The 10,731-nt window shown below is 30.8% G+C and overlaps 1 protein-coding gene across 1 annotated transcript in view; it reads left to right on the top strand.

Moving 5' to 3' along the window:
• Positions 1 to 1,311: 1,311 nt before the first annotated feature.
• LOC118746018 (protein takeout-like) overlaps positions 1,312 to 10,731 on the top strand; it is a 13,589-nt gene continuing 4,169 nt past the window's right edge. The window contains exons 1-2 of the mRNA XM_036479740.1: positions 1,312 to 1,871; positions 2,007 to 2,244. Coding sequence (XP_036335633.1) covers positions 1,784 to 1,871; positions 2,007 to 2,244 — 326 coding nt within the window. The 5' untranslated portion in view covers positions 1,312 to 1,783. The remainder of the gene's footprint in view (positions 1,872 to 2,006; positions 2,245 to 10,731) is intronic.

Below are 10,731 nucleotides of genomic sequence, written 5' to 3'. Positions count from 1 at the left end.
ATGTTAAAATATATTGACGTACATGTAAACAAATGAGATTCCTAAAAATACTTTAAACTCGGACAAAATCCAACAACTACAAATCAAAGTTCCAGATCACGAGATCAGAATTTCGCAATGTCGGAAAAATACCTATAAAGAAGCTTAGCTACTATGTACAGACGTATATATGTACTTATGTATGTATGCGTATGAACGCTACATATGTACATATTTATATGGGTTAATTTGCAAACCATAAAAAAGACGCATATTTTTTTTGACCTTGAAGCGGAGAGGAATTCTACCTGGAAGATTATTAACGAAATCAAAACAAAGTCAATAAAGATCTTCAGCCACTAAAGCTGGCAACTTTTTTATGTTCATGCATTTTTTTGCTATTTTCTGCAAATCATTTCGCTTACGGAATATAATCTCATTAAGATAATTGTGCGCAAGTCAAGTGTGAAAGAGGAGTGTAAGATGGCAAGAAGAAATCGAATAATAGCAGTGGAAGGAACAGAAACTTAACGCTAATAATAGCCTCAGGCTTTCTGAATGTATGTACATTAAGAACTATCTGGACGTTAAAATCAGATTTATATTCCTGTGAAATGCTTTGGCATGGACGCCAAAAGCCAAAACCGTCGCCGACCTAAAGGCAACGGTGATGCCAACAATGTTGAAAATATTGCTTTGTTACGTACATACATACATACGTAATTGACTATAATGATATTTACGATGACGCTACTAAAAGGACAAAACAAATACAGCATATATTTAAGCGAAAACAAAAACTTGATAGGAGCCAATTAAAAATTTATTGATTTTTTCTGTGCGTTTCTAGACCTGTTAATAATACTAATTATTTATGGTTTTGGACATGGATAGTGGTTTATACGCGTGCGCACTCAACTAAGTTGACGTCTGCCATTATCGTCGGCGTCGTCATTCTCGTTGTCGTTATTCGCTGGCATCAAAACACACTGAAACGGAGAGAAGAATAGGCGAGCTAGCAGTCCGTTTAGTCAATTGGATAAATAATTTATGCATGTAAATTTGTATGCATGCACGTTTGCTTGTATGACTCTTGCCTAGCATTCGCGAATCGTATTGTTGGCTGTGTAGAATAAACACTAAAAGCTACAACTGCAAATAAAACAAGTCTACAATAAAAACCAACACACTGAAGTAGGTAAATGACGAGCATAAGAAATAAAATAAATAAATGAATAAAAACAAAAACGTAAACGAAAACAAAAACAAAAACAAAAAATTCTACAGCGGCCGAGCCATCGAAAAAAGATTATAAATGCCTGCGTTTGTCCAGAACTGTTTTACAGTTTAGCATTGAACTCGAACAGTGAGTTCGCAAAAATTATTCCAATAACTTAAATTTGCTGAAGACAACGCGAGTTCGCGACCGTGCTACATAAGCCGATAAATATATAAAATACAAATTATTCAACGCAAAATCAAACGGAACGAAAATTCAGTAGCAGTTAGACGATGCAACATTTCGGTTATTGATAAATTTAAGTAGAATAAAATTTCGGGTAAAAATTGTTGGTATACACCTCCAATATAAACGTATAAAAAGCAGCGCATCAGTGGTCGCATAGCGCGTTCAGCTATAAATTTATTCCAAAAATAAATTCGGGTTTGTCGCTTAAGTCTTTTGTTTCGTACCGCATGTAAACGTCCTTTCGACGCTGCAAAGCAAATACTTTGAGGAAAGAAAGCGAAAGCTTTAACTCTTCATCCTTTAAAGCAGCATAGCAATACATTTTCTGGAATAAAAATGTTCATGGAGCAGCGAAATTCGTTCCTTTTGACATTCCTCATCAGCAGCTGTCTGCTGTTGGCAACGGCAGCAAGCTCAAATTTTCGTACGTTTGATTTCCTTGTTAAAAAAAAAAAAACAGAAAAGTTCTACATTCTTGCGACTTCTTCGCACTGATTTTCTGTATTTAAAAATCTTTGAAGTGACTTTTGTTGTTATCTTTTTCTGTTTTCACTTTTAGCCGCCGACATACCGCGCTGCCGTTTCGGCGACACAGACTGCATAACGCGCACTTCAACGAATTTGGTGCGCCAGTATGCGCGTACCGGCTATCAGGCTGCGGGATTTCCAACCATTGAACCCTTCGTTGTCAAACGCTTTGATATTTCGGATGGCCGCGCTGGCTCGTTGAATTTGAAATTAAATTTCCGTGATGTGAATGTAGAAGGATTGTCCGGCGTAAAGATTGATCGTTCTGTGTGAGTTGATTTTTAATTTTTGATTTCATGGTTGTTTATTTTTCAATATTTTGGTGGCGGTTTCGAGCTTAAGTGCTTCTAAATTTAAATTCATGAAATGTAAGTAAGTATTCAAGGCAGAATTCAAATTCAATCAAAATGAATCTGTGTGTCAAATTGTATGCCCAAAACGCTCTTCCGCATTGAAAAAAAAACAAACAACTTTATAAATATTTGTGCTCTAAAATGGAAAGGGTTTTCGCTACTTTGGCTGTGTTGTTTTTTAAGAAAAAGTAAAACTAAAAATGCAGCCTTAGAATCTTAATAGGTCCCATCTAACGCCTAATTTGGTGGCTATTGCTCGGTGTGAAAAGCAAATATTTTTAAGTTTGAGATACTGTGGCTTAAAACAAATTAAAATAATATCAAATAAACTAAATTATATAAAATAAACAGATAAAACTGAATTCAATTACATAATTTTTCTTTTAAATATGACAAATTTAAAACAAAGTTTAAAATAAAATAAAATGAATTTAAAAAAGGTTTTTATTTTAAACAAATAAAACAATCTTGAAAATAAAATTTAACCATTTAAAAAAATAATAAAGAAAATAAAATAATATTTTACAATTTTTAAAACAAATTAAACAAACTAAATCAAATAAAAAGAAGGAAAATTACTTTTAATTTCATTTAAATTAAATTAAGTTAAATTAAATTTAGAAACTAAAACAATAGTCAGATTTGTTAAAGTAAATAAATTATATAAAAATCTAAGATAAAGAAAATATTATTTAAATAAAATAAAAAAAACAAATGAAATTGCTTAAATTAAAATTAAATTAAAATGAACGAAATTAAAAAACGCAGTTAAACATTTAGCTAAATTAGATAAAAAAGTAAGAAATAAAATGTAACCAAAGTAATTAAAATACACTTAATTTAAAAAATAAGTAAATAAAAATAAAAAACTTAAATAAAGTAAATGAAATTGAACTAAATTATATGAAGTAATACAAAAACGAAATGAAGCAAAAAATAACTAAATCAATATAAAACAAATTAAAAATGTAAGAAAGAAATAAAAATAACTAAAACAAATTAAAATAAAATCAGACCAAATAAAATAAAATCAAATGAAATGAATGAATGAAATGAAATAAAATAAAATAATATAAAATCAAATATAATACAATAAAATGTAATATAATGAAATAAAATATAATAAAACAAAACCAATAACGTTTAGAAAATAAAAAATAAAATAAAAATTACAACCAATAAAATTTAGTTAATTTAACGAATTTATTTTAATTTAAATGAAACAACATGATAAAATATAAACATTATCAAAATTTAAGTACGTTAAATAATTAAAACAAAAGTAAAAATGAAATGAAAAGAAAATGAAATCAAACCGAATAAAAAATTTAATTCAGTAAAATTAAAAAAAAAAACTTAAAAATTAAAATAATAAAATTGAAGTAAATAAAATCTAATTAAATTAATTTGAAAAACTTAATTAAACAAAATATTAAAATATATTATAAAAAATGCAAAAAATTTAAGTAAATCTAGTAAATAAAACAAAATTAAAACAAAATTAAATTATGTTAATAAACAAGTAAGAAAGAAAATAAAATAAAACAAATAAAGGCAATTCAAAGATATAAAAGGGATTAACAATTAAATTAAATAAAGTAATATAAAATTAAATCTTTTATCCGACATGAGTTCATAAAATATAAAATTGGTATTGTACATACTAAGTTTCGTAGAGATCGGTAAAGTGGCTACTGAGCTAATAAGTTTTTATCATACAATACGCTGTATTTACGTATGTATGTATGTTTATCAATTTTTAGACATCTAACGTGAGTAAATCGTAACAGTAAAGCGAGAACTATTGTATTTATTACATTTTTTAAAATACCGTTATTTGGTTATTCCCCGATATGGCAAATTTTTTATGCATTAAGATGCTTAAGTCGTTTACTGAGATATACACGTTTCATCCTAAGCGATGCCAGGCCAATTTTAAAAAATTTTAAATTTTTTTTTTCCATGCCGAAAGGAAATTCGGCATTAATTTTATAAATCTTATTTCGTATCTCACCATGGACATAATTAAGATAAATGACATTGGACTTACTGAGAAGACGAAGCCATAAGCTTTCGCTCAAAACTAATGCCGAGTTTTCACTAGGCATTGGAATGATAGACAATAGTTGCGTTCGCGTAGCTGTTAATTGTTCATGTTTAACCAAACCTTTCAGGTTTTTGCGTTCGCGTACGCAAAAAACTTGCAAAGTAGGGAAATTGAGAGAGCAAAGTGACATTTCATTTTGAGGGGAAGCTGCTGGTTTCTGCTGCAAAAATAATTGCCAACAGGAAAATAGCTGATCAAAAACAGCTGGTTTGAATTTACGCAAATCACAAAATTGCATTTGGTGGTTTGGAAGTTAAAAATGTAAACTTGTAAGAAGTAAGTAGTTATTTGTTTAATCAAAAAACTGTGTCAGGATACCACTTTGAAATGAGTTAAGGCAGAAGTATTTTTGAGTACCCAAAATTTATTTTTACATTTTTTAGATTTTGATGCCCAGTGGAAATACGGAATATATGTATGTATATCTTCTATATATATAATATAATTATAACAGGCCGATGTCTATACATTATAGATTTTAAAGAAAAATAAAAATGGGGGATCGTTATTAGAGCAACAGAAGCCAAATCAATAATTTTTAGAATTTTTGTCTGGCTGTATGTCTATTTGTTTGTCTAATGCATAGAATTGCATGCAGTTTCCATCGATTTAGAGCTAGACGTCTAACTTAGAATATAGAAATAAAAAAATTTGTGAGTTGCATCCTGTTTGAAAATTGCAGTTTAAGTAAATTGATAACGTAAAGTAAACATTGTAATATGGCTGTCAAAAGAAAGAGGCTTAAGAAGGCTTACAGCCGAAGGTTGCCACCTATTTGAAAATTTTAATTTAATTTAATTGTTAAGATAAATTGAATACTGCAATATGGGTATCAAGCTGAGAAGGTTTGGGAAAGTTTACTGCCGAAAATCTTTTTGAGGAGAGTTGCCATCTGTTTTAAAATGGCATTCAATTAAATTGATAATACAATATTACAATACGGATATCAAACAGCACAAAAATACGTTTAAGGCGCAGTGAAGCACGCCGGATATTTGCTATTTAGTACGAAATAAATAAAAAAGTTGAAAGCAATACTTCCCACATAAACTTTCACCTCAAGGTCATTACTTCAAAAGAATATCTCTATTTTTGCTGCTGATGATTTCATCAAGTAAAAGTATTTGCTTTTTTCATTCTTTCAAAGAAAATTTGGCCAATAAAAAATTGACATCCCTTTTCGCGCGATCTCGAGCTATTTGATATGCAAATTAATGCTGGAAATCACAAAATGCCTACCGACAATTTTAGTATGCATTCGGCGGATCTTCTTTATTTTGGAAATGTTAAACGTTGTATGTATAAATATTTATACATGCAGTTCATTAACCTTAGTTTTTTTTTATTTAACAGCTGATGGTGTCAATTCGAAAGCTTTTAGCATTTGTATGTAGCTATTGATCTAGCAGTGCGAGCAAAAACATTTATATATACTTACGTAAATATGCCTATGATCATGCATATGCACTTATGTACATTTATTTAAATATTTTGTTATTTTTTGAGCTTCATCAGTTTTAGCATTTTCGGCCGATTTCATATGTACATACGTATATTTTCTTGAGTTTAATATTTATATTTTGAGTTAAGCGTAAATGTACACAAACGTATGTATGTGCAAATATTGCTTTTTTCAAATACTTCTCTTTACATTTTTCGTTAATTTTTTTCTGATAACAGTGTGGAACAGCCATTTTTAGGCCTTGATGAAATAATGTCTAAATTTTGTTTACAATTTTTGGTCACCCTTTCAGTTATATTTCGCGCCATATGTACATGTGTACTGTATATAAATTTGCTTAACATTATAGTAGTTTAAAAAAAGGTTAGGTCAATGTGAGAGTCAGTCCAAAAGACCAACTCGCTTAGAACCAGCAGGTCTATGGTTTTATCACTGTGAAACACAGAAGCCTCATTGACTATATTTCATGGAACAATTTTGAAGCTCTTATGATATGGTAAGATTGCTATTATTCCTACAACGGATAGTTTTGTGAGTGAGTTAAAGAAGTGTTTTCCTAAAAAGCCTGCTCTGCTCCTAGCTAAAGCTGGGCATCAGCAGAAGAAGTGTTTGACTGTTTCCTCCTTCTCCTTGCAACCTCTACAAAATTCTTGGGAGTATACTCCTAATCTTGAAGAGTGCCTGCCAAATAGCCAATGACCGATGATGGAATGATGGAATGATGGAAACTATATTAACGGATTCGTGATCAGCAGGAACAATTCTATCAAAACCAGCTTTAACACTTGTCAAAATCAGTGTTGCCCTGTGTAAGCTCTCCACACAATACACTCGCGCTATTCAGTCGGGAATAACAACAGAAGTTGGACGAATCTGTTTACTTTCCTTTTGAATTTAAGATACCGTCAGAAACGCTCTCTATCTTGCAAAAAACAATTAATTGCTTTAACCACTATCTTAAAATCAAATCTCCGAAGCAAAATTTTAGAGCCAATGTGAAAAGCAGCATAAACTTTTGTGAGAATAGCAAATTCAAACCGCTCTAGTGAAGAAGATACAAAAGAGGATGCCGTTTACCTACCTCTTGACAAATTACCATGTTTTGCAACAGTCGAATAACTTTGATTTTTGAAATATTGGCCAGCCGGTAAATAAAGTTCCGTTAAAATTTCTAAGCCTGTTCGCATTTTGTGCACTTTTGAAACTGGTAAAATATGCAGAATCATAGAATCGCGGTTACAAGAAGTGATAAAATTTTTTCGTAATACTATTTGTTCGATTACAAAATCTTCGGTAACGTGCTGAATATACCTTTTAGAATCGAAGTATCAACGGATAAACCAAAGCCAAAGTTTAAAGAGGAAGCCAAGTAGGACGTAAATTTGCACTAGAAACTTTTGTTAAATTTCGTTGTTTTGTATGGGCAATTACCACGTCAAAAATGCACTAAATCACCAGTTTCCACTTTTAAAACACTATTAAAACGTCTCCGGTTGTTGTTTTATGAAAACAAAATCATTTATTCACTTTTATTTTATATATTTCGTTAATAAAACAGAGTAAACAAGCTTTGCCCCTGCCAAAATTATTACAACCTCAAATCGCTGGTATTGCCACTTTATTTCACATTTCATTTGCGCTATTACACTCAGTTTACACTATACACTTCTTCTTCTTTTTTTTACTTTCACCTAAGTAAAATATTCTAACCAAAATATAATGGCAAATTTCGCTATACCATGGCAGCGCTACTTTTATGGTTTACAGTTATTTATCGAAGTATTGATTTTTGTGGAAAAAGCGCCGCAGGCGAAAATTTCTAATAAAAAATCGCCCGATTTTTTATTAAAAATCTTCATTTATATATATATTAAATGAAAGAAGATACCGAAAGGCATTGAACACTACACATACCTTGTAAGGAAAAGTGAATTATTACGAAATACTAATACAGTGGCAGCACTATAGCTATCTTGGAATCTCGCGTTTCAGTTCGCAAAGATTCTCAACTTCTTTTTAGTAACAAAATAATCTAGCTTAGGTTGATAAAACTATGTGTTTGTTTAATAATTAAGTTAAATTATATATAGTTAAATTATTAATAGTGTTTAAAAAGTGAGAACAGGTGATTTAGTGAATTTTTGTCGTGGTAATTGCCCATACAAAACAACGAAATTTAACAAAACTTTTAAATGGTTAATAATAGAGTCCGACCGATTCCAATTTTTTTTCAGGTACCGATGCCGATGCCGATTAATCGGCTTATGGGGAAAGAATCGGCCGATGCCGATGCCGATTCCATAAAAACATGCTGGCAGTGTTCCGTGCATATAAAAGAAAATTGTCGCACATACTTTTGTATGGAAAAAACGTGAAACACCTTCAACAAAAAAAATCATGTTTGAAAGCTGTCTGCAAATGTTTTTTTAATGTTGGCTGTCGCTTCACCTGAACATTTGAAAAGAAATTCCAAAGAATCGGCAAAGAATCGGCGAAAAAAGGGCGATGCCGATGCCGATGCAGATGCTCAATTTTGTGCCGATACTAGCCGATGCCGATGCCGATGCCGATTAATCGGTCGGACTCTAGTTAATAATATTAACCCTCCCCTTCCGGATTGTTAATAGGGGGACCGAAACGTGTCGTTTGGTATCCCTCCCGACTTTTCCGGACCTTTTTTAGCGATTGTTACCCTATACTAGAGAATTACCAAAGTTAAATATGCATCACAATTTTATTTTTTGCAGTTGTCTCATAGGAAACATTTTTATTCTATCAAAAAATAATTTTAGTTTTTACGATTTTATAGCAATGCTTCGAAAAAGAAACCTTTTTTCACCTAAAATATACTGGATATTATTAAAAACCAGGGTACCCTTACTTTCGGTATTCTTCGGGTGCATTTCTCCAGCGGGGCAAAGGCAGCGGAATTAAAAAAAAATATAATCGGATAATTTTTAACTAACTTTTTATAATTACCAAATACTTACACAAATTTCCAAGCAATGCATTTGTCCGCTAACGGAATTTGTCAGAACCAAAATTCTAATTATAAAAAAAATGGACCAAAGTTTTGGCTCGGGGAATACTTAATATTCGTAACAAAAATTTTTCTCGGAAATATATTTTGGTATGAAAAATACGATACAGAAAGCCAGGTCCTATGGAATGGTAGTGCTCCCTCCTAACCAATACACCACAGGGCGCACAATTTTTTTTTTCGGAGAATTCTTTCAGATAATTCCAAAAAAAATAAAAAATAAAATCACAATTTATTTTAGTATGAAAAGACGATTAGATAGATTTTAACCAATTTTTTACCCAAAAATATGATTAAATAATTTTTAAATCATTTTTTAACTAATGCCGATATCCCTTTAACATTAGTCATAACTACGGTGAGCATCGGTCCTGTATTATACGGGGCAGTCCTCTTTTTTGACCAATTGTCCTGGTTACATCTTATTATACGGAACGCCAAACTTTGTTTTTTTTTGTTTCTTTTTTTTATGGAAGTAGGCCGAATTTCCGAATTTGAGAAAAAACCAATAAAAATTAATTCTGCAAAATTTCACCAAACTTTCATGCTTTTTAATCAGAATCTTTAGAAAAAATTTGGTATGCAGTTTTGTAGCTCATTAAAATTTATTATAATAAAGGGCAAGTGGAATGTGTGCTGCTCATTTGCTTCTCTTTTAAAAATATTATCGAGTATACTTTGTACGAAAAAATGCGTAACACCGTCAAAAACATAGAAATCCAAAAATTAACGGTATTAACTTCAAACATGCACTTTATTGTATTAAAATTTAAGGAATTTTTTGTATCAAATTTTGTGGGGTAAAAATCTCGATAAAAATATCCTATAAGTTTGAGATGTTACTTTAAGGATGCTCTTTTAGCTCTAATACATTAAGGATCATTGAAGAAGGTTTTAAGATCTGTTACCTTGTGTGGAAAAAATAGCAAAATTATTTTTTGCTCCGTATTCGGCCCCCATAAATCCATACCATTCACGGTAGTCATAACACATGTTCTAATTATCCAAAAAAAAAACCTTCAACAAAGCATTTTTTTGGCTCGGGGAATACTTTCCAGCAGATAAATCCAAAAAATTAAAAAAATAAATTTTATGAAAAAAATTTTTTAATTTAGACTGCGTTTAAAGCATTTATAAAAATCACATTTTTAATTAAAAAAAAATTCAGTTAAACCCCATTTGAAAAAAATTACTGAGCTTTTCATATTTGCATAAAACTTAAACTACGCAACTGTATTAAGTTTCTTTAAATGTTTGAAAAATAAATAAATACCAATTTATCAAATTATTTTGTGAAGGAAAAGTTGAAAAAAATGAAAATGTAATTTTGACTCTCTATACCCCATAGAGATGAAAGGTGTCATCACTGACTGAGTATGGTAAGATTCACAGCAATAAAATCTACATTTTCTACTGCAACCAGGCGTCCATCAAATCGCTTATTTCTAAAGTAGATGTGAAATGGCGCTAATTTTTTAAGGAGATGGCTGTGAGATTGAAAAAGCTTATTACCTGTATTCCAAGCCATTCCGAAATTGAAGTTAATTGCAATAAAAATGAGCTCGCTTTCGTGGGGCCAACATCAATGATACCAAAAGTATTCTCACTGGTAACTGTAAACTTCTAATAAGTAAGAAATTATCTGCAATTACAGACAAACAGTGGCCGATCTTCAGCGGGTGGTCTTAAATAAATAAAATGTCAACAGAATTACCCTTAATACAAGCCATTCGATTTTGAATCTTTTACTTATAACGGGTGATTTTTTTGAGGTTAGGATTTTCATGCATTAGT

The sequence above is a fragment of the Rhagoletis pomonella genome, unplaced genomic scaffold (assembly GCF_013731165.1).
Source record: "Rhagoletis pomonella isolate Grant_MI unplaced genomic scaffold, Rhpom_1.0 Rhpom_scaffold_00001, whole genome shotgun sequence".
NCBI lineage: Eukaryota > Metazoa > Arthropoda > Insecta > Diptera > Tephritidae > Rhagoletis > Rhagoletis pomonella.
The sequence above is the reverse complement of the archived record's forward strand: the minus strand, read 5'-3'. Positions and strand labels throughout refer to the sequence as shown.